The 25044-nt window shown below is 37.4% G+C and overlaps 1 protein-coding gene across 8 annotated transcripts in view; it reads left to right on the top strand.

The window, feature by feature from the left end:
- Window positions 1-2884: 2884 nt before the first annotated feature.
- LOC127843961 (maestro heat-like repeat-containing protein family member 1) overlaps window positions 2885-25044 on the top strand; it is a 62931-nt gene continuing 40771 nt past the window's right edge. For 2 of the 8 annotated variants that reach the window (XM_052373870.1, XM_052373872.1), the window contains exons 1-17: window positions 2885-3052; window positions 6006-6151; window positions 7111-7242; window positions 9089-9251; window positions 10384-10482; window positions 10692-10843; window positions 11515-11655; window positions 14673-14765; window positions 15914-15992; window positions 16650-16763; window positions 17436-17509; window positions 18116-18238; window positions 18942-19049; window positions 19692-19836; window positions 20774-20814; window positions 21178-21319; window positions 24000-24163. In XM_052373870.1, the coding sequence (XP_052229830.1) occupies window positions 3001-3052; window positions 6006-6151; window positions 7111-7242; window positions 9089-9251; window positions 10384-10482; window positions 10692-10843; window positions 11515-11655; window positions 14673-14765; window positions 15914-15992; window positions 16650-16763; window positions 17436-17509; window positions 18116-18238; window positions 18942-19049; window positions 19692-19836; window positions 20774-20814; window positions 21178-21319; window positions 24000-24163 (1968 nt within the window). In that variant the 5' untranslated portion in view covers window positions 2885-3000. Of the gene's footprint in view, window positions 3053-6005; window positions 6152-7110; window positions 7243-9088; window positions 9252-10383; window positions 10483-10691; window positions 10844-11514; window positions 11656-11844; window positions 11859-11945; window positions 11960-12219; window positions 12235-12386; window positions 12401-12520; window positions 12536-14672; window positions 14766-15913; window positions 15993-16649; window positions 16764-17435; window positions 17510-18115; window positions 18239-18941; window positions 19050-19691; window positions 19837-20773; window positions 20815-21177; window positions 21320-23999; window positions 24164-24615; window positions 24632-25044 lie in introns of those variants that run through there. The other 6 variants (XM_052373871.1, XM_052373877.1, XM_052373876.1 and 3 more) reach the window with 6 other exon arrangements.

The raw sequence follows: 25044 nt of genomic DNA, 5'->3' as shown, positions 1-25044 counted from the left end.
TGTGATTTTCCTAATGATTTTCCTAGCGACTACCACGACCGCAGTCGATTGACCACACCGTCGTGCGACCACAGTCGCGGCAACTTGCTTCTTGCACGCGACGAGTGGTCAGTTGGAGGCCGACGAGCGTCGGTCGACCATACAGTCAACCGACTATAGTCGGGTTTTGTAGTTTTTCATTAAACCGGACCCTGGCCATACGTCAAATCAAAGAAACAGGATAAACATCGGTATTGCACCTCTACGCTTCAATAGCCACCTAGCCACCGACTCCGAAGGAAGAGCTGTGATTTTAGTAAACCGGCTTCAATCAGTTTTCGCCAAGGATGATGGCTCACAACAGGCACAAGTATTATAAGGAAATATAACAGAAAACATCCCTACACTTGTGATCGGTCAAGAAACTCCTTAAGAACCGCAAGGTCAACAAGCTGTAGGTCCTGACGAAGTACCCAACAAAGTCCTCCAGACCTGTGCTTTAGAGCTAGCCCAAGTTATTACCATTATCTTCCAGCAATCAATCAACTCTTGAGAACTGCCGAAAAATTGAAATGATGCCAACATAGCATCAATTTACAAGAAGGGAGACCGTCACGCAGCGGCAAATTACCCCTCTTTATCGCTAATACCAGTGTCACCTCCAAACTTCTCGAGCATATCATCCGCCACCACATCTTAAAACATCTTGACAACCACAGAGTTCTCACCTCCGTAAATCATGGCTTACGCTCTGGATATTCCTGTGAAACACAACTAGTTGTAATAACCCATGATCTTCTTTACTTGTATGACCAGAACAAACGAGTCGATAACATCATTTTGGACTTCAGTAATGCCTTAGACACGGTCCCACAAAGACGCCTGCTAATAAAACCCGAGAAATACGGAATCCGAGGTAACTACCTGTAGGACCGTTGCTATTTTTGTGCCAAGTAAACGACCTGCCAGAGAGGGTGAAGTCACAGATACGACTTTTTGCAAATTACTGTCTTCTTAAAAGACCTATAAACTCTTTTAAAGACCATGCAATTCTACAAAATGAGATAACCGTCAGAATGGGCAAAAGAATGAGGGACGGAATTCAACGCGAAGAAATGTTATCTTCTAATTTCTAAACACAAATCTAGCTTCTTCTATAATTATACATATATCCTCCGAAGAGAACAAGAATACCTGCTTCCTTGGTATTACTTTATCAGAAGATATGCAATGGAATACCTACATCACCAATTGATACAACAAAGCGAGCTACCTCTTACTTTTGGTATCCTTAGAAGAAACCTCAGTCACTGCCCTTTAGACTGCCGAAAAATGCCTACCTAGCACTAGTCCGTTCTAAACTAGAACTAGCCAGTGTGGTATGGGATCCTTTTCACCAAACAGACAATGACCGCCTAGAGGGTGTCCAGCGATCTGCCACGCGGTTCATCACCTGAGACTACCGCTCCAGACAGCCTGGTTGTGTCACAGAAATGCCATACAAGTTGAAACTCCCACCAATCCAAGACAGGCGATGTGCCCACAGGTTGACGCTCTTGTACAAGGTGGTGTAAGGGCACGTACCAGCGATTCCCATTGAACGATACCTTTAGCTACTAAGGCCTAAACGTACCATAAGTGCTAAGAAATACGAGGAATTATCCATCAAAACATAGTGTGTAATCTAGGGAACAATACAAAACCTGTCAACTTTAAAAATCATTCTTTATTAAAACTGATTGATTGGAACAAACAAGTGACGACATAAGTGAAATCCTCAACAATAGACATCTTCAAAGACAGAATATCTGAATATCAATAGTATTAAATCGCGAATTCCGCTCGGTCGAGTAAAAGCCAGAAGTGGTTTCGTTGACGTCTCCACCCAGACCCAGAATATTGGTTTAGATACTTGGAGGTAAAGGGTTCGATCCCCACTGTGGGAGCATTCTTTACATCTTTCCTAAAGACATCAAGTACTGGTTGTAATCCAAGGAAACTGACTCGAGAGCGTTTCAATAAGCATGGGGCTTTTGGAGCAATCGAGCTAAAATAAATAGGTAGGCCCTATAAAGGTGACAATTTCAATTATCATGCATATAAACTTGTCTAATTTTTAGCGGATTTCAGTTACTCTTGCTTACAAAATGCTAATAACACAGCTTAGGTGCAACGTTGTCAATAAGTATTGAAGATATACCCGTTTCATAATTGAAAGAAATGTTTACAACTTTGCAACTAACGTGATGTGTAGCCCCAAAGTATGCTAAAAATAGCCAAAAGAACATTCACTTTTAATTCTATTTTAAACAACATACTTTGTGAGTGATACCGGAAAACATTGAAAATCAACGATATATTTTTGGTGACCTGAGTCACTTTCACTTTCCCGAGTAAACAGCGATGTAAACAAACTGATTGTTTGTAAACACGATTAACTTGGAGGACACTGTATTTTGAGCTCAAAACAAGTTGTATTGCTCATATTTTTATGGTAATGTCCAATGGCACATATATATATATATATTGTTTTTTGATAACCTTTATATATAAAATACGGAAAAAATATTTAAAAAATCGGTAAATAATAACGGATTTTCACCTTTATAGAGCCTAGTAAAGGTGTCCTGTATGCGCAGTGACATCAAATGATAGCCCAATAAATTGAACAATCTTCGCCTTACAGGAAATAAACATAATTTGAATATCGTCTATTAAAAAAATATTTGTCGGAAGGCATCTTATGTTACGGTTTATAGTAAATAATAACAGAGTAGAAATACATATCCATTGAATTGATAGATCTGTAATTTACCGCGTACAGGTTACGCGGCTGACATCAAAAAGGTACTGTGCGGTTGTGTTTTCAGAAACGAAAGCAAAAGTAGGAAACTTAATATTACCTCCCTTGTTATTAACTGTCATGTGATGGCCATTTATCAGTTGACGAGTAGGCAGATACTTTTAACGGATTATAAATCTTTATTTCCGTGTATGAAACTTTAACGTGCAATACAAATAATGGCTGGAGACGAGGAGGAGGGTGTCAGATTCACAGGCGGACAGGTTGACGGTAAGTAACTTAAAGTTAGACAATTTTTAAGTAAGTATTTGTTTTAATTTATCCGATTGTATATATTTATCCGAAGAAAAATAAGTGAATAACAATCAATTTTAATAACGTGATAATTGGTGAACATACTTTGGGTGATACCGGATACACGTAAATCTGTTTTAGTGTCGGTTATTCTTGCTTGAGATCAAACCAATAAGCTAGTCCAATTAATAGTCATCTGTAGGTACCTTTGACAGTTTCTGATATAAACGCAATCAACGAGGGATCATCATGTGAAAGCTGTTTAATGATATATAAGTACCACTAAGCACTCAAATGTAATTGTCATCCATACTGGTTGCAAGAAAAACAAACATTTATTATATTATTTTCATCAAGTCAATCATGGAAAGTTTTTAACCATTACATCAACCACATTTCTTTGAGACAATCGGCCTATTCCACTAAAAACAATTGTAAAATAATAAGTTGTCACAATTCATGATGCTTTTTGTTTCTTTCTCAGACCTGACAATGGCCATGATAGATTCTGTTTCTTTATCAGACCTGACAATGGCCCTGATAGATTCTGTTACTTTCTCAGACCTGACAATGGCCCTGATAGATTTTCTTTCTTTCCAGACCTGACGGGTGGCGGACGTTTCCCCCCCAAGACGTTTCCTCCCCAGACGTTTCCTTTCTAGACGTTTCATCCCCATTTTGGGGGTGTAACGTCTGCATAATATGTAAATGTATATTAGCACTAGTTATTTGTAATAAAGTGAAAAAAAATCACTTTATCGATTAGTATTAAAATTGAGTGCATTTTATGTGTCAAAAAATTGATGTAAGTGGAGTCCTGACTGATTAAAATATTAATTCATGATTTTATATGGTTGTTTAGGGAAGCCTCTAACAAACGAATTTTACCAATTAAATAGATCTAATTATAATTGTTTTTATAAGTGCCTGAAATTTTTCTTGCATTAATTGAGCTCATTGAAAAATTGAGTAAAAGCACAGCTTTGATGTTCTTTGATGGTCATTTTAAATGGAATAATATGTTACAAATTAAACAATTATAACTATTGTATTAATGAATTGAGTAAAACACACCTCTGATGTTCTATGATGATTATTTTAAGTGGAATAGTATGTTACAAAGTAAACAATTATATTTATTGAATTAATGAATTCATTTTGCTACAAACAAATACAATTATACCTATATATACTAAAAACAGTTGACCAAGCCCCAGTTTGTGAATTTCATTTTGATGTCTATATATCACTTCATACATTATTGTTTTCGTTGGAATATTTTACATATTGATTCAGTCTGTCATCAAGATTATCATATAATAAAAAGTTTGACACTAAGGGGTGTTTGCAAAAATAAATTTAAGATTTAATTTTATTTGTAAGCAAAAAAAAGTGACAGCTTTTTAATTATTTGGATAATATTTAATAACAACACACACCTACCATTATACAAGATATTAGGCACTTATGGTGCAATATACAAGCGTTGATTAGGTTAGCAAGTGTATTACACAAGATAACAGCTAGATTATAACGGGTACAATATACAGGCCCTTTAATCAGCATTGATGAGATTAGGTGACATCTTTAAAGGGGGATAAGATGAGATTAACACGTCATCATGCAAAAACACATTTTAAAATAGTTTATCACTGTATTAATTATTATTAATGAATTGATTTGATTTGACTTAATTAATAGTTTTATATATGGTAGTCATAGATGCATCTGTTGTATTTAACAAGGGGGACAAGATGAGATTAGCACATTATCATGCAAAAAAACATTTTTAAATAGTTTATCACTGTATTAATTATTATTAATGAATTGATTTGATTTGACTTAATTAATAGTTTTATATATGGTAGTCATAGATGCATCTGTTGTATTTAACAGGGGCGGATTCAAAATATATGTTACATTGATATCTTTTTCATTTGTTTATACAAATGAATCTTTCATATATCTTCATGTTATCATCTGTATTCAATGAATGCTTGAATGTTTGTCAGTTTGTATTCTCTCCTTAACTATAGGTTAAAACAGAATAGGCAGGGCAGGTTAATAAGTTAATGGTAGAGTTAAGTGTTGAGCTCTAATCGATGATAAATTTCATAAAACTATGTTCATTTTAAGATTAAATGTCAGCTTGTGTATGCTAATTTCGATTAAAATAGTTCGCAAAAAATGTTCTGTCGATAATTTGATTATATACGTATGAATGCATGAAAAATATAAAATTGTTGACAGTTATATAGTTTATTTATTTATCATATTTAACTGTTACAAGGAAAACAGTTTTGAAATTAATAAAAATGTGATTTAACCATTTTTCAATTCACCAATTGACCCTATTTAATTGGATTTACATGCATTCCATTCACAGTTAAACCAAAAAAATGATTATAAAACCAAAAAATGTTTAAACAAGCTGCTTCATAGATATAGGTAATTAAAGACTTCATAGACAAAATAATCATTTTGATAATAAATCAAGAATATACTTCAACCAAACAATGATAAATTTATTGGGGGGGGGGGGGGGGGAAACGTCTGCACTAAAACTAAAATGGGGGGAAACGTTTGGGGAGGAAACGTCTTGGGGGGAAATGTCTGGGGGAGAAAACGACTTGGGGGGGAAAACGTCTGGAAACCAACCTGACAATGGCCCTGATAGATTCTGTTTCTTTCTCAGACCTGACAATGGCCCTGATAGATTTTGTTTCTTTCTCTGACCTGACAATGGCCCTGATAGATTCTGTTTCTTTCTCAGACCTGACAATAGCCCTGGTAGATTTTGTTTCTTTCTCAAACCTGACAATGGCCCTGATAGATTTTGTTTCCTTCTCAGACTTGATAATGGCCCTGATAGATTTTGTTTCTTTCTCAGACCTGATAATGGCCCTGATAGATTTTATTTCTTTCTCAGACCTGACAATGGCCCTGATAGATTCTGCGTTTGATCGGAGTGAGGACTGCCAGGACATCATTGCCATCTCTTTGTTCAACCTGGGAAAGAAGAAGCCAGAGCTGGTCCTTAGTTCGTGCTATAGCTATCTGCAGAAACATGCCAAGGTAGTCCTGGCGAATTTGATATCAACTTGACATATTTTGTTATGATAGTGAACCGATTGTTTCTAATACCTAAAAGCCTGTAGCTGCACCTTGCCACATCTCCCAGCTATCCCTCTTTAGTTGTTTCAAATTCCAAATTTTGCAATGCGTTGTGTTGCTTTAAATAGGTTGAAAAAAATCTAAAAAGTATTGCAAGTTTAAAATATAAATGTACATAAGTATTTCTAGTTTAAACTAAAAGTGGTGTAGTTTTATAGTATACATGAACATATTTGTTTAAACTTGAAATGAATCTACATATTGTTATTTTTACACTACAAATGGACACACACATATGCGTGTTTAACTATTGAGTACACACACAAGGTAAAAAGATGACCTGGTAATGAGTGCTTTTGAGCACAATGAAGCTTTCAATGTGCCATCATATCAATCCCCCTTGTGGTTAAATTCTTTTGACTGAGAACTAAAATTATCCTTAATCATACAGGAAAGAGCGACAAAAAACTAAGTAGCATTTTGGGAAAACTGGGCTTAATGCATGTGCGTTAATTGTGGCCAGAGATTAGCCTGTCCAGTCTGGAATTTGATGTCTAAATAAAGTCTCTTCTGAACAAAAATCCAGTTAACCCTTTGCATGCTGGGTAATTTGTCTTCTGCTAAAATGTCGTCTGCTGAATTTCTAAAATAAGCATTTTCTTCATATTTTTTTCAAAGAATACTATCAGAATAGCAAACAGTTTGGATCCAGATGAGACGCCACGTTTTGTGGCGTCTCATCTGGATCCAAACTGTTTGCAAAGGCCTTTAAAATTCGGCTCCAGCGCTTTAAGGGTTAAAGCCAAAAGTGTCATCCCTGATTCGCCTGTGTGGACTGCACAGGCTAATCTAGGAGGACACTTTAGGCACATGCATTAAGCCATGTTTTTTCATAACAAAGCTTGATTGTTCAATTGCAGCTTGCCCAAGGTCACAGGGTTGTGATCCTTCAGACCATGGAGAAGATAATACATGAGAAGCTGGAGGTACTAGACAAGGACCTCGCCATCAGTCTGGTGAAGCAGGCCTCCAAGGAGCTCACACAGGAAACTGTATGTGACGCAATATTTACCTTCATACATGCAAACTTGTTTTGTAATGTTTTACTTTTCAATGAATTGATTCATTTTCTGAGAAAACTGGGCATAATGCATGTGCGTAAAGTGTTGTCCCAGATTAGCCTGTTTAAAAGAAGTCTCTTTTTATAAAAAACCCAATTTAGGTAAAAAAGTGTCCTCCCTGATTAGCCTGTGCGGACTGCACAGACTAATCTGGGACGACACTTTACGCACATGCATTATGCCCAGTTTTCTCAGAACAGGACCCAATTTATAGTCTTATGGAGCTTTGTCACTTTGCAAGTTGCAATTTTAATGTGTCCTGCATTCCTTAGCTACTCTCTACTGTACATACTGCATTATTTGTATGCCCCCAAAGGAGGGTATTTAAGAAATAATCGACGGGTAACCGTTGGTTATTGCGGTAATAACTAACGGTATGGAGTTCCGATGCGTAGGAATTAAACGGTTTGATAACAAGCATCGGATCGGATCGTCTTCATTCATAAACAGTGCGCGGACAATCAAAGTGACGTCACTTTAAACAACTGTTGGTATATCGGGGTAATAACCAACAGTAGTTTTACTTCTTTGTATATAGAAAACAAGTCACGTGCCGTGGTAGAATATTTATTATAGTGATCGTACTGTCGTCACACTTTTGCATTTAGGTTTTGAAAAATGCTCATAATGTATATGTCCCTTCAGATGTAACCTTCATGTTTGCTATGCATGTGTTTATGGACAAGGCCTTTCCATACGCACAACAATTTTGACCCCTTTGACCATGACCTTGAACTAAGGGTCAGCGTTAAGATTTCAAAATTTGCATTAAGGTTTTGAAAAAGCATTTGTCGGGGCATATGTCTTCCGATGGAGACAGCTCTTGTTCTACTAATCACAATCTATTACACATGTATCGCATGTATTCACATTTTCATGGTTTATCGAAGTTGTTGAGCTTGCAATCCTTATTTTACTCCTTGTCCTTAAGAACTGTTTAAAAAATTATAAAATTATCACAGGATTGAACCTTACCGTTATTGAATGGCAAGTCATGGTTTGTTGATTTTAAGCTCTGTGTAAATTCTGACATTATCTGTTGATGCTTTTTTTTCTATTAAACTCTTACTTTAAGGAGATAAATACAGGCCCAAATGGAGGTCCAATTTGAAAAAAAGGACAACATCAATTTAAATCTAATTCTAAGAATATAAATAGAGGTCCAAATTAAGGTCAAAATTGAGATCCCAATTTTTAAAATGACAAACTCTTTTTCACTTTCACTCAAAGGAGATAAATTGAGGTCATTGAGATATAAAAATTCTTTATAATACAAACTCTATTTTACTCCAGTGATTTTTTTCCTTCTTTATAAAGTAGCCGAAACGGCACTTTCCCAATTAGAAAATAACAACACATTTCCAAATTGCTGTAAAAAAAAACCAATTGGAAGATTTCAATTTAAAAAAAAAAAATGTAAATAAATAAAATGCAACATTTTACTTAGTTTCCCTGTGCAGCTCTATGCCTTGAACCTAAGTAAATATAATATTGACAACTTGAAGACATTAAGTTATCAATTTTAAAGTATTTGGGAGGAAATAATCAAATATACCAATTTTCCAATATGAAGACTTCACGAGTGGAATTTTCCCAATTGCAGGCTTTTTTTTGTGCACAATTTTCCCAATAAGGCTGGTTACCGGTACTTTTCCCAATGGTGCAAAAAAAAATTCGCTGTACTCTTACTCTAGGGTAATTAATTGAGGTCCAAATTTTTGTAAAAGACAAACCCTTTTACTGCTACTGTAATAAATCAGTGTGCTATTCTCTTCAGGATGTGATACCAGAGTGGCAGACAGCAGCCAGTGGCGTCCTGGTGGCGCTGGGCAAGAAGTACTGCAATGAAGTGATGGAGAACATGCTACTTAAGTTCCAGCCTGGAACGCTGCCACATTTCTTTGTAGTGCAGACCATTGCAAATTTGTGTTCTGTGAATGGTAAGTTGATGAACTTAGATTAGATAATTCATTTTAAAAGGCAGTTTTATACAGTTTTGACTTTCTGGAGGGGGGTGGGCAAAGGGCTTTTTGTGCACTGAAGGAAATAATAGTGGAAAAATAGCAGGAAATATGGTTTCTTTAAATAATTGATGTTAAGCAATATTGACTTTAATACAAACATTGGCATGAAACAGAAAAGGTAAAAATAATATTTACAGAATGTAAGATAGTGCTATGATTTCTTTATGAGAACTTGTATCTGTCAAGCTAGTTGTTGTTATCTGGTGGTATTTCATCAGAAGCACAGCCTCCAGTAACATACTAGTTGATACAACCAGTGTGAATGATGAAGTTGTCAGGTAACCATACAGTTGAACACCACTATTTTGAAGTTGTTGAGACCATCGAAATATAAAAAAAAAGAAAAGTTTGAAATAGCAATATACTTTGTACTGATAAATTGTGTATCAAAAATGCACCTCTAAAGTACAATTAAAGAGCTTGTAAACATCAATAGACTCTTAACTAATTTATTTTTTATCTGTACACTGCAACAAATATATCCAGACTTAAAGAAAAAAAGTGAAATACTACTGATCACCTTATGGACATCGTATTTATCTCAATAAGTAACCAATGTGTTAGTCAGCATTGACTTTGAGAGTTAGAAAACAACAGAAGATGTGGATACACTACACGCAGATACACTACAGCACAATGATCGCCAAGTCACTGATGACACATTGAAATTATATTTGAAAAACATTGTAGGGACCAACATAAAAATTGAAAAAAGTGATACAATTTTAAATAGGAAATTTGATTGAACAATATGGGTTTTACTTAAATTAGAAAGCTACAAAATTGAGAAACGTTTGAAATAGCGATTGACTCCAATTAATTGTGTTTGAAATAGCGGTACTTAACCGATATGTTCAATCTTTTTATTACGACATGTTTTGTCAGAATAACATTCTGTCAAATAGTAACACAAATTCAACTATTTAATGTCACACAAACTAGATCTGTCTAGTGTTGTCTTCTTAAATGATGATGTCATTATTTAATATATAATGACATGTCATAACAATAATTCAACAGTTTAAGATGTGTTGCATTTATGTTTCAGTGTATGGGATGGTTCCTCATCTAACAGCTGTGCTGGGGACCATGCTACCGATGTTGGGGATGGCAAAACAAGACAACATGAGATGGGTGTTCTCCTCAGGTAATTGAAAAAGTTGAAATTAAATTGACATAGAAACACACTTCATGACCGTTATAAATTTTATAAAATATATAATAGTGAATATCAATCTCAAATGCAATAAAATGCCCATGTTAATTGATAAAAAGCCCCAAACTTCCAAAATATGTTTTTTATCCTCAAACCAAGTAAAACAATCTGAGATTAGTCAATAATGCCATCTATTTCAGCCATTTCCAAGTTCAGTGAGGCAATAATTGATTACATAGCCAATATCGACAAGGCACCAGATACAAGTGTAAAGAAAGAAATGTTCTCGTCAGAGATTTTCTCGGCTTATGATGTCATCTTCAATGTGTGGATACAGTCAAAAGAAGTGAAGGTAATGAAAATTGCAATTTTTTTGCATGATGAGATATACTTGACTTTTACAACAACATGTGTCTAGTTTTCTAAAGACAAAGAAAAGAAATGAAAAAAGGTTATTCTGCATTAATGGATAGAGCTGAATGGTTTTACATAGTTCTTTAAACGCTATTAATGTTCCCTTTACCAGCATCTGCACGTGCACTTGTCAATTTAGCAAACTTAAAACATACAAATCTGTAGGGAAATAAAATGATGTTAGTACTTAATAAAACTGACAAAACTGACATATTCTACTGAAGTGTATGTAATTATCGAAATGATTAATTGACAAGTGTAGGTTATTGCACTAAGAACCAATTTTTTATCATTTATCAGTTATTTATTCTCATTTCAATGAAGTATATAACTATTATTGTTTTAATCCTGCTCACAAGGATTTCAAACCATATATGGTCAACACCAACCAGTCAATTATTTATCCAATCAACCTATGGAAAGGGAATATTTTGTTTAATACTATGGTAACTGGTTACTGACACACACATTTCTTTTTAATTCGCACATCTTTGGCAAAAATTGCTCATTAAAAACAAAATGTAAGAAAAAAAAATCAAGCAAGTGAATTATTTGTTGAAGCTTGAATCTTACATGTAGTAAATATGAAATGTAAGTCTCATGTTTTAGCTCCGTCTGGCAATCGTTGAAGCCCTTGGTCACATGACACATCTCATGGCACGAGACAAGCTGGAGGAGCAGTTGCCACGGATACTGGCGGGAATCCTGGGCCTGTACAAGAAACACCAGGAACCCTTCCATATCACACAGGTGGGTGCGGTGGAAACCCTTCCATATTGTACAGGTGGGTGGGGTGAGAACCCTTCAATATCACACAGGTGGGTATGGTGAGGACCATTTCATGTCACACAGGTGGGTGCAGTGTAAACCCTTCAATATGACACAGATGGGTGGGGTGAGAACCCTTCCATATCACACAGTTGGTAGGGTGATAACCCTTCCATATCACACAGGTTGGTGGGGTGAGAACCCTTCCATATCACACAGTTGGTGGGGTGATAACCCTTCCATATTACAAAGGTGGGTGGGGTGATAACCCTTCCATATCACACAGGTGGGTGGGGTGATAACCCTTCCATATCACGCAGGTGGGTGTGGTGGGAAAACTTCCATATCACACAGGTGGGTGGGGTTAGAACCATTCCATATCACACAGGTGGGTGGGGTGAGAACCATTCCATATCACACATGTGGGTGCATGGGGTGAGAACCTTTCCATATCTTACAGGTGGGTGGGATGGGAAAACTTCCATATCACACAGTTGGTAGGATGAGAACCCTTCCATGTTACAACGGTGGTTGGGGTGAGAACCCTTCCATATCACACAGGTGGGTTGGGTAGGAACCATTCCATATCACACTGGTGGGTGGGTGGGAACACTTTCATATCATACAGGTGGGTGGGAACCCTTCCATATCACACCAGTGGGTGGGTTGAGAACCCTTCCATATCACACCAGTGGGGGGGGGGTGATAACCCTTCCATATCACACAGGTGGGTGGGTGGGAACCCTTCCATATCACTCAGGTGGGTGGGGTGGGAATACTTCCATATTACACAGGTGGGTGGGTTGAGAACCATTCCATATCACACAGGTGGGTGGGGTGAGAACCCTTCCATATCACACAGGTGGGTGGGTGGGAACCCTTCCATATCACTCAGGTTGGTAGGGTGGGAATACTTCCATACCACACATGTGGGTGGACTGAGAACCCGTCGTTATCACACATGTGGGTGGGTTGAGAACCCTTTTTATATCACTTAGGTGGGTGGAGTTGGCCAGTGAACATATGGATGACATTGGTATTATGTGTTACTTACAGACATTTTGTATAAATAGAGATGGAAATCTCAAGTAAGGGCCCACTTGCCAATGGTCCCTTTGATTTTGGTCTACTATTTTTTTCTGAAAAAAACAAACAAAACAACAGCAAGTTGATCATATATATACTAACTGAGATTTCAACATTACATTTCTATGTTGCCTGTATTAGCATATAACACTTAAATAGTATGTAAAATTCCTGTAAATACATGATTAAGGTGTTTCATTTCAGAACATTTTATTTCATTCATAAGAAATGTTTAAAAAATGAAAATGGAAGATTTAAGTTTAAATGTTAAAAGTTCAATCATTGAGTTGGTTGATCAGTTTTGTCATTTGTTCCATTGTTATTAATAATATTCATAAATATCTTATTGCATCTGAACCTTGCTCTGGGAAAATGGGGCTTAATGCATGTGATTAGTGTCCTCCCAGATTAGCCTGTGTAGTTAGAGGCTTAATGCATGTGAGATGTGTCGTCCCAGATTAGCCTGTGCAGTTAGGGGCTTAATGCATGTGATTAGTGTCGTCCCAGACTAGCCTGTGTAGTTAGGGGCTTAATGCATGTGATTAGTGTTGTCCCAGATTAGCCTGTGTAGTTAGGGTCTTAATGCATGTGAGATGTGTCGTCCCAGATTAGCCTGTGCAGTTAGGGTCTTAATGCATGTGATTAGTGTCGTCCCAGACTAGCCTGTGTAGTTAGGGTCTTAATGCATGTGATTAGTGTCGTCCCAGATTAGCCTGTGCAGTTAGGGGCTTAATGCATGTGATTAGTGTCATCCCAGATTAGCCTGTGCAGTTAGGGGCTTAATGCATGTGATTAGTGTCGTCCCAGATTAGCCTGTGTAGTTAGGGGCTTGATGCATGTGATTAGTGTCGTCCCAGATTAGCCTGTGTAGTTAGGGGCTTAATGCATGTGATTAGTGTCATTCCAGATTAGCCTGTGTAGTTAAGGGCTTAATGCATGTGATTAGTGTTGTCCCAGATTAGCCTGTGTAGTTAGGGGCTTGATGCATGTGATTAGTGTCATCCCAGATTAGCCTGTGTAGTTAGGGGCTTGATGCATGTGATTAGTGTCGTCCCAGATTAGCCTGTGTAGTTAGGGGCTTAATGCATGTGATTAGTGTCGTCCCAGACTAGCCTGTGTAGTTAGGGGCTTAATGCATGTGAGATGTGTCATCCCAGATTAGCCTGTGTAGTTAGGGGCTTGATGCATGTGATTAGTGTTGTCCCAGATTAGCCTGTGTAGTTAGGGGCTTAATGCATGTGATTAGTGTCATCCCAGATTAGCCTGTGTAGTTAGGGGCTTGATGCATGTGATTAGTGTCGTCCCAGATTAGCCTGTGTAGTTAGGGGCTTAATGCATGTGATTAGTGTCGTCCCAGACTAGCCTGTGTAGTTAGGGGCTTAATGCATGTGAGATGTGTCATCCCAGATTAGCCTGTGTAGTTAGTGGCTTAATGCATGTGATTAGTGTCGTCCCAGATTAGCCTGTGTAGTTAGGGTCTTAATGCATGTGATTAGTGTCGTCCCAGATTAGCCTGTGTAGTTAGGGGCTTAATGCATGTGATTAGTGTCGTCCCAGACTAGCCTGTGTAGTTAGGGGCTTAATGCATGTGATTAGTGTTGTCCCAGATTAGCCTGTGTAGTTAGGGGCTTGATGCATGTGATTAGTGTTGTCCCAGATTAGCCTGTGTAGTTAGGATCTTAATTCATGTGATTAGTGTCGTCCAGGTTAGCCTGTGTAGTAAGGGTCTTAATGCATGTGATTAGTGTCGTTCCAGATTAGCCTGTGTAGTTAGGGACTACTTTTTCGTCATAAACTGGATTTTCACTCAGAACAGACTTGTTTTAACCAAGTGGAAAGTGTTGTCACTTTACGAATATGCATTAAGCTTTATTTTCCACGTGCGCAGATCAATTAATTGTCTTGCCTTACAGGGCTTATGCAGTGTACTGGACGCTATCTGTGAGGGTGGGAGCACTATACTGGAACCACATCTAGAACATGTGCTCAATGCACTCTTCCCACAGGTGACATGGATTCATTGAATTTGGTTTGAACTAAAATTTATGAAGGGCATTTGACCTTGGACATTTCAGACAATATTTGCTGCGATTGTATCATTTCAGAAATTGGTGGTCCTTGTGCGCAAACAAATTTTTTTTATATTTTTTGTGTGTTTTGGTTCGAAACGAAAATTAAACTTTGAAAATGTTAAAAAAAACTGACTGGTAAAGCTTTATTTTACTTTGATGGATAGCTGTATGATAATATAGAACAGTGTTTTACCAACCAGTCAAGCAGAAATGCTATCTATGCTGGTGATATTAAAACTCAAAGTGCTATTATAAAAACTAGTTAAAAACTGCATTGAGTTTAGTGATGTAAGAGAGACATAACTTTTCATTGTTTGAAATGACATTTACTGGCTTCAATCTTTGTGATGATCATGAAGTAGAAATCGGGAGTCATATGATGATAGTGTTAAAAATGCTTGTAATGAATAAACAATTCACAAAGCTTTCTTCATTTTTAATTGAAAGTTTTACACTTTATTATAAAAATAAGTCTAAATTTAGTTATCATTTTTTCTGAATGTTAAATTATTTAACATTGTGAACATCATAATGAAAGAAATAAACGTTATAAAAGTTATTTTCTCTTCTTATGTTATTGAATAACAAGGACCAGTGAAATCTGGAGAGGTCTTGTAGATTTCAAAAGTTACGGGACCTCATGTCCTGTAAGATTTTTGTCTTTGGCATGGGATGTAATAAGATGTCAAACCAATGCAGTTTGTAGCAAAGTGAAAAGTGCTAATCTTAATCTTGTAACATAATTAACTGGACCCATATGCTCAAACTGCTTATTAAGCCAACCACCTGTTGGTGTTGTCTGTATTTATCACCTTCACAATAGCCATTTAATAAATTACAAGATTACAATCGTACTTTTTTAGCAACTGGACTCTTACTGTCAGCAAGTCACTTTGTACTGCTAATTTGTAGATTTTCAATTTCAAGTGGGAGGGAAAACTATTGTTTCTGACATTAAAATAATACAAAAATAAAGTTCGATGGTTGGCCCTCGTCATGTTCAACTTATGTGGGAAAATAAAATTTCCGCAATTTCCTTTAATTATTTTAATATGAAAACATTAGATTCTAACTATTTTCAGATTTTTGCACCTGTGGACTTCAATAATCCAATGAGCATGAAGAATCAGAATGAAGTTTTGCGATGCTTTGCAGTGATAGGTGAGGCTGTCTTTTGCAGAACATCTATGTGTGGTGTAAAATTTAATTTTGTGCATAGTTTGCCCCATCATGCGAAAATGGGTCTTATGCCAGATGCAACAGCTTAGCTCTTGACCAGCCAGCCCATTTGCACTGACTGGTCAGAAGCTGTCCTCTTTATAAGTCAAACAAGGTTTAGTGATCTCAGTAGCAGACATTTTAACAGCTGACAGACTATTCACAGGCTGGTCTCATTTTACGATAGAGGCATATTGCGGAAGACACGTTTTTGCATGATGTGGCTAATTTTTAAGGTGTATTAAATGTATATACAAATATGTAAACAGTTGGTCACTCTGGTAACCTGTATAAAACTACACTTTTGTTCACAGATTCCAGCTTTTATGTCTGCTCAAGTAAAAAATAGTCTAGGACCTATTTGTGGATTGAGCTTTTGAAATGGAATTGATTCTAGTTATTCATGATTGATGAGAGATTTCATGTTGAAGCCAAACAAACAGTTACACATATCCCTGAAATGTCATATGCTTTCTACCTTTTAAAATATCTTGTCTATTTAGGCAATTAACTATAAGCTGAATCCAAGCACTTAAGTAGATGAAATAGTGAATAGTTATAATTAGTTATAAATTATTTATAATTTCTGTGTTTTTTCAGCGGGGTCTTTTTCTGGAAAGCTGACAGGAATTCTTCTGCAGAAGCTGGATCAGAACAACGAGAAGATGAAGATTGGGATACTGACCATCTTCAAACACCTCATAAATGCTGCTGGTAAAGGATTGTGGACTATTATGGTTTTTTGTTTGTAAAACATCAAAAACAAGCAATGTATATTATGCTCTGATCTTATTGGACCATTTATTGAACATTTTTCATGAAACTTAGCAAGGAACTAATTACCCCAATCATATTGATACTGGTTTATGTGGAGTCAAAAGCTAGCTTTATTTCTCAGATAAAGAGAAAAACTTGTAAACATTTTTCAGATAGAGAGAAAAACTTGTAGAAAACAACACACATTTTTGCAAAATCATTAAACTTTCCCCAAACAATTGTTCCCCAAACTAAGCAAAATAATTTGCTTACATTAAATACAAACAATACTATTCATACCCTCTATAATTGGTGGTGCTGAAGGTTGAATTGTCATCAGTTTGGCCATAATCATAATTTTTGTTGTTGTTTAAAATTGACTTTTTTGCTTCAAACACTCACATGGGTTATAAGTCCTGCCAGTATAAATAAGATTATTGGCCTGTAAGAAACAGAGCCAGTTACTATTACCTCACAACCAAATACTAGTTAATTGGCATGTTTTAACAGGGCCCATCTTCTTAAAGTGGCCTCTTCTCCCAAATGGACCAAGTGTAAATTAGGTTTCTGATAGAGAAATATCACAGAGTTACAACAGTTTTACGTTGTTTATCCTGTTCATACTTTCAGCTCCAGCCATGGAAGACAAGAAGGAAGTTGTGCTGTCTGGACTGAAAGGCATCTCACAAGAACCAAGCAATAAGGTACAGTGTCTCACAAGAACCAAGCAATAAGGTACAGTGTCTCACAAGAACCAAGCAATAAGGTACAGTGTCTCACAAGAACCATGCAATAAGGTACAGTATTTCACAAGAACCAAGCAATAAGGTACTGTGTCTTACAAGAACCAAGCAATAAGGTACAGTTTATCACAAGAACCAAGCAATAAGGTACAGTGTCCCACAAGAACCAAGCAATAGGGTACAGTGTCTCACAAGAACCATGCAATAAGGTACAGTGTTTCACAAGAACCAAGCAATAAGGTACTGTGTCTCACAAGAACCAAGCAATAAGGTACAGTGTATCACAAGAACCAGCAATAAGGTAAAGTGTCTCACAAGAACCAAGCAATAAGGTACAGTTTCTCACAAGAACCAAGCAATAAAGTACAGTGTTTCACAAGAACCAATCAATAAGGTACAGTGTCTCACAAGAACCAAGCAATAAGGTACAGTGTTTCACAAGAACCAAGCAATAAGGTACAATGACTCACAAGAACCATGTCTTTTATACTGTTACTTTCATACAATTAAGTTCTTCATTGTATGGTTTTATAAGTTTTCAGCCCAATGGTTAACATGGTTTTGCAGGTGAAGAAGGTGTTTGCTCAGGTCGTCATAGCGATGGGTCACCATGGTTACATGGAGCTGGAGGGTGGGACCAACATGATAGAGTTCATAGCCATACAGTGTTCACTGCAGGATGAACCACCAGTATGGGGATTTATTGTCTCTCTAGTTTTGCTTTTGTTATTATCTTTTTTGTCAATTGATTTCTTTCTTTTCAAAATCTTCTTTTCATGTCATGTCCAAGTGAAGATTTCCATGTGCCCATCCACTCTGAAAAACTATGCTTAAATATTTGTTTAATAAACTAGCAGTAAACACTCATGCGAAATATCAGAGTTCATACAAGAAATTGGAGTGATATCAGGGGTGACTCTCTTTGTTAAATAATATATCTATGAATATTTTACTCTGTTCAATTTTTTTTTCATTTATAATGTCACTTTAATTGTTCAAGAAGAGCCATCTTGCCCTGAATTATTTGAGGGATAGAATTGATTTCAGTCTCTGTTGCACATATTTTTTGCTTTCAAGTACCTGTGTTACTGGAAATATTATCATGCGTTCTGAGAAAACTGGGCACAATGCATGTGCATAAAGTGTTGTCCCAGATTAGCCTGTGCAGTCAGCACAGGCTAATCAGGGATGACACTTTCCGCTTAAACTTGAATTTTTATAAGGAGGGACTTCTTTGAAACTTAAAACACCATAAAAGCGGAAAGTGTCGTCCCTGATTAGCCTGTGCGGACTGCACAGGCTAATCTGGGAGGACACTTTGCGCACATACATTAAGCCCAGTTTTCTCAGAACACAACTCATTATCATGCATTTTGTGCGTTCACCTTGCCAGGGCACCAAGCGTTCCCCTGACCCAGATCATGTGACCAACACACAGCTGCGCCATATGTGTGATAACGTGCTTCAGTTGCTTACCAACACTGTTGAGCAAATGGAAAATGTAAGACCTGACTTCCGAATAAACATCATTGTGTCAGTGTGTATTTTAATTGGAGTAAGCTGAAAATAGAGGCCTTGTGCCTACATTTTATTTAACAACCATGATCCGGTACCGAGGTTGCCTGTAGACAGATCTAGGTTTAAAATATGAATTACCACAATTATTGATTGCATCCTTTGAGGAAGTGCAGTTTAGATAACATTAAATGACAAATGGTTCCATTTTTTGAGTTGATGCCTGTTAAATATGTGGATTCAAATGATACCTCCTAACATTATGGAAGAGAGCTTTGAGAGTACATGTAATTACATAATCTTCACAATCTAGTCAACAACAACCTTTTGTAAGGTCCAAGATTTATTTGTGGAGCTTTTGTAACTGACATTGAAGATTCTTGGTCATTGCAGTTCTTTAAATTCATGTTATCATTAATATTCCTTAGTTAAAGTGTATTTATTTAAGATTCTTATTGGATATTTTTATGAAAGCAGTGTTGAAAGCTTTCCAAAAAAAGGATGCACTGACAGTGTTCTGTTCTTAATTCGACAAAAACGTAATATTGACAAATGCTTTTGACAGAATTATGTATAAAATTTTAAATCCTATTGTTTTTATGGTTTTCATCCATTAAACACACTTCAGGTATTGTGGCCATACCTGCTGGAGCTGGTAGTGCCCGAGAAGTACACGGAGGGGTCAGGGGTCATATGTCGTTGCCTGGCAACCATTGCCAACAAGAAAAGGGAGGCAAATGCAGAAGACTATGACCTGGACTACGAGACACAGGGTAACGTGAACTGGTCTGACTTTGTGTAGGATTTTACCAAGATATTCATGTAAAGTTTTTGATAAATGAGCTTTGTTCTGGGAACATTGGGTTAATGCATTTGCGTAAAATGTCACCCCAGATTAGCCTATGCATTTAACACAGGGCAATCAGGTACATAACTTTCAACCTAAACTGGATTTCTTTGTAGAAAAGACTTTATCTAACAACGAATTTCCATAAAGCGGATTATGTTCCCTGACTAGCCTGTGCAGCATGCAATGGCTAATATGGGATTACTTTGTGTCACATGCCCAAATAAGGCTAAAATACTAGTTGAGTCGTGTTCTGAGAAAACTGGGCATAATGCATGTGCATAGAGTGACCTCCCAGATTAGCCTGTGCAATTCACACAGGCTAATCTGGGACAACACTTTCTGCTTTTATGACATTTTTCGTTTAAATGAAGTCTCTTCTTAGCAAAAATACAATTTAGGCGGAAAGTGTTGTCCCTGATTAGCCTGTGCAGACTGCACATAAATTATGCCCAGTTTTCTCAGAACGCGACTCATTTAATGGTTCATGCAGGTCCTTTGAAACCATCCTATTCACATAGGTAAAATTGTTCCGAACTATTTGAACACAGCATGCCAGTAAAGCATCCTATGCAATGTGATGTGTTGTTATAATTAACTACAATAAAAACTGTATATGCCTTAAAAACTGGGTTGTCTACCATATGCTATGAAACAGTAAACAAAATATTATAATGTTCAATGTTTTAAACTTTAAAGAAAGGCAGTGTTTACAGGTAAGAAAAACTAATACATCTCAATGTAGAAATTATAGTAGGCTATTTGCACCTTATATTTATTCTAAGAAACAAATCATATCCTTCAATTTTAGAAACTGGTTTTGTTTGCTGATTTTTATGGTGTTTTGTTTAATTTCATTTTAGCAAACTTGCCAAAGCCTTGTAATGTGATAGCCCGTCTGATGGTAAGAAACCATTACTCCTTACTCGTTTTGTTATTGATTCCAACTCACTGAATGGTTATGAGTTTGTGCTTACTTAAAACCATTTTGTTTGAACACCTTTTCCTACAAACTGTAAAAAAAATTGATCTTGATGAAATAATTTTGTACACAAATACATTAAGAATCGAGTTTTGTTATTAAAAATTGTGCATATTTGCATTGATTTGATTTTGCAGTTGTATTGTGTAAAATTTACTAAATTTTTTGTATGAGAACTCAGTGTTTCCTCTGTAGGTGGGTTTGTGAAGACATGCATTCCTTCGTCCTAGCAGGGGCATGTGTGTTCAATGCACACATTGTTTAGTGATTGATGCATCATTTCAGACCCTGGCTGGACGGCCCCTAAATGGTCGCCAGCGTGGTGTACATGTGCTCAACCTGATGAAGGGTCTGGCCCCTAATCTCCATGACAACCTTACCGAGCTCTGGGATACGGTCATACCAAAGCTGGTCCAGTATCTTGAAGGTTTGACCACATAGCACTCAGAGATTTAGAAGGGAGAAGCTGTATCTGCAGAGCATATGATCTGGGTTTCGGAAAGACTAGGCTAAATGCATGTTGGTAAAGTTTCGTCCCAGATTAGTACAGGCTTATCAGAAAGGACACTTTCAGCTTAAACCCTTTCCCACTTAAAAGCAAAGTGAAAATGGCTATGTGCAAACAGCATAAAACCAGTACAGCCTGCGAGTAACTGGCAATCTGTTCAGGCTTTATGCTTTTTGCTGCTCATCAGTATCTAAGGGTTAGAAATGAAGCCTTTGAAACTTGAATCTAGTTAGAAATGTCTTTAATTAAATTTAACTTTCTAAGGGACTGAAAATGCGTCAAAATACATATCTAAGTGGTAAATCGTTAATAGTATTTTTGATTTGGAAATCTCTTCCAAGCAAAGATCCATTTGATATAGAAAGGGTTTACCCTGATAATTTTACAGGACTCCGACTGCATAGACTACTCTGGAATGATACTTGACCCACATTAATTAGGTTCCCTAGTCCCAGATCAAGGCTCAAATCATCAGTTTAAAACGAAATTTAAAAATAAATCGCACTTCATCCTATTTTCCTAATTTATATTTTAGTGTAACTATTCAGTGTATAATGTAATGTAATTCTTGCTATTGTAGAAATGTTAGATTGTGTGTCTAGGGAAGCGGACAACGAGCGAGGCCTGGTATAGGGGAGATAACCCTGGGTTATGGTTAGGTTAGGGTTAGGATTAGGGGTAGGGTTAGGGTCAAGGTTAGGGTTAAGGCTAATCCTAACCCAAACCTGACCCCTTACCCTCTAACCCCCCCCCCCCCCCCCCCCCCTACCCAAATGCATTACAATACAAGGCCTCGCTTGTTGTTGTTGTCCGCTTCCCTATACACACAATCTAACATTATCTCCCCTATACCAGGCCTCGCTCGTTGTCGTTGTCCACTTCCTGTCTGTTAATGACATCTGATAGATCAATGAAGGAAGACGAGACATGTCCTAATCATTTGACCCCAATCATGGGAAAATGAGTATTATGCCATATGCAGCAAGCATAGCTTTAGACCAGCCTGGGCATCATTGAACTTTGATATGGAGCTACCCTTGCCACATCCGTGAAATTTGATATGGAGCTACGCAGCAAGCATAGCTTTAGACAAGCCTGGGCATCCGTGAAATTTGATATGGAGCTACACTTGCCCATAATGAGACCATAAAACCTTGTGGGACTTTTTAGCCTTTGCATGTCGTCTGCTGAATTTCTACAATTAGCATTTCTTCGATTTTTTTTTCAAAAAATACTATCAGAATAGCAAACAGTTTGGATCCAGATGAGACGCCACGTTCTGTGGCGTCTCATCTGGATCCAAACTGTTTGCAAAGGCCTTCAAAATTCGGTTCCCGCACTGAAAGAGTTATAGCCACCAGCCTTGCTCTTTTCCATTGTGTAGTATTGCACATTTGGCATGAGACCCATTTGTATGCCCCCGAATCGAAAGATCGGGGGTATATTGTTATTGGCCTGTCTGTCTGTCATTCTGTCACTCTGTCATTCTGTCCCAAAACTTTAACCTTGGTTAAAGTTTTGCTATAACTTTTGCAATATTGAAGACAGCAACTTGATATTTGGCATGCATGTGTATCTCATGGAGCTGCACATTTTGAGTGGTGAAAGATCAAGGTCAAGGTCATCCTTCAAGGTCAAAGGTAATATATATGGGTTCATAGAGACGCAATAGGGGGCATTGTGTTTCTGACAAACACATCTCTTTTTACATGATGTGAATTATTTGTCATAAACACTAGTAGGACAGGAGACCCATTGATGCAATTTTGTAAGTGTACAAACCTTTTGTGCAAGCAAATAAATAGACTTACTGTGTTTAAGTGGAACCATTATTTGCTTAATGTAAGCATTTAAGTTGTTTAATTTGACAGGCTTTTCCAGTGCAAAAAGCAGGTGGACCAACCTTTTTGCGATCAATTATATACACAGTTTAATGAATTATCATGCCTAGGAAAACTGGGATTTATGTATTTGCGTAATGGAATAATTGAAACCAACCCTCTGTCTTCAGATCTCTTTGTTTATGAGATCTCTCTGTATATAAGAGCCCTCTGTATATAAGATTCTTCTGTACATAAGATCCCTATGTATATGAGATCCCTCTGTACATACGATCCCGCTGTACATACGATCCCTATGTACATAAAAGGCCCTCTGTACATAAGATCTCTATGTATAATAGATCTCTCTGAACATAAAATCCCTCAGTGCGTAAGAACAATCTGTGCATAAAATCCCTCTGTGCAAAAGATCCCTCTGTACATATGATCCCTTTGTACATAAGAACTCCTTGTATATAAAAACCTTCTGAACACAAGAAGCCTCTGAACAAATAAACCCTCTGTACAGGGTTGCTGTGGCATAGTGGATATGATGTCCGCCCAGCGACTGGGAGGACATTGGTTTGATCTCCACTGTGGGAGCGTTCTTAAGATCTACCCCAAAGACACCAGGTACTGGTTTTACCCAGGAAACAGACCCTAGAGGGTTACGCATAACCTTAGGCTTACATTGCAATCATGATGTAATAAATAGTTTAAAACTAAACCTTCCCACTGTACATAAGACCCCCTGTAAATTAGATCTATCTGTACATAAGATCCAGAGAAGACAGAGAGCTGGTCCCAAAAGAGCTGGGAGGACCTGCTGTTGAAGATGTTGTCCAAGTCACTGGACGTGGTGGATCACGAGGAGTGGATAGCAGAGCTGGGAGAGACATTTGCCCAACACATACCCATGTATACTAGGCTACCCGAGGAAAAGGTGGGTTGTTGCCTCACACATACCCATGTATGCTAGGCTACCAGAGGAAAAGGTGGGTTGTTTCCCAACACATATGCATGTATGCTAGGTTACCAGAGAAAAAGGTAGGTTGTTGCCTCACACATACCCATGTATGCTAGGCTACCAGAGGAAAAGGTAGGTTGTTGCCTCACACATACCCACGTATGCTAGGCTACCAGAGGAAAAGGTAGGTTGTTGCCTCACACATACCTGTGTATGCTAGGCTACCAGAGGAAAAGGTAGGTTGTTGCCTCACACATACCCATGTATGCTAGGCTACCAGAGGAAAAGGTAGGTTGTTGCCTCACACATACCCATGTATGCTAGGCTACCAGAGGAAAAGGTAGGTTGTTGCCTCACACATACCCATGTATGCTAGGCTACCAGAGGAAAAGGTAGGTTGTTGCCTCACACATACCTGTGTATTCTAGGTTACCTGAGGAAAAGGTAGGCTGTTGCCTAACACATACCCATGTATGTTAGGCTACCTGAGGAAAAAAGGGGTTGGGATAGTGACAGATCTTTGGGTCGGTCCAACAAAATTCTCCAGATTTTTCCAAACATCATCTTGATGTATAACTAATAAAAAAAAATATATTCCAAATCTCATGTTCCATATAAGCCTGTGTAGACTGCACATTATGATCAGGGACGATACTTTCAAATTGTATGCAATTTGTTGTTGAATAGGTAATCTTTACTAAACAAAAAGCAAGTTAAGTTGGAAAGTGTTGCCCCCAATTTGCCTTTTCAGACTGCAAAGGCTTTTCTAGAATGTATATTTATGCAAATTCACTGAGGCCGGTGTTTCCAGAATGAATGTCATATAAAAAAAATCAATTCATGTGTAAGTTCAAGAG

The sequence above is a fragment of the Dreissena polymorpha genome, chromosome 9 (assembly GCF_020536995.1).
Source record: "Dreissena polymorpha isolate Duluth1 chromosome 9, UMN_Dpol_1.0, whole genome shotgun sequence".
Classification (NCBI taxonomy): Eukaryota; Metazoa; Mollusca; class Bivalvia; order Myida; family Dreissenidae; genus Dreissena; species Dreissena polymorpha.
This window is presented reverse-complemented; position numbering and strand designations above follow the sequence as displayed.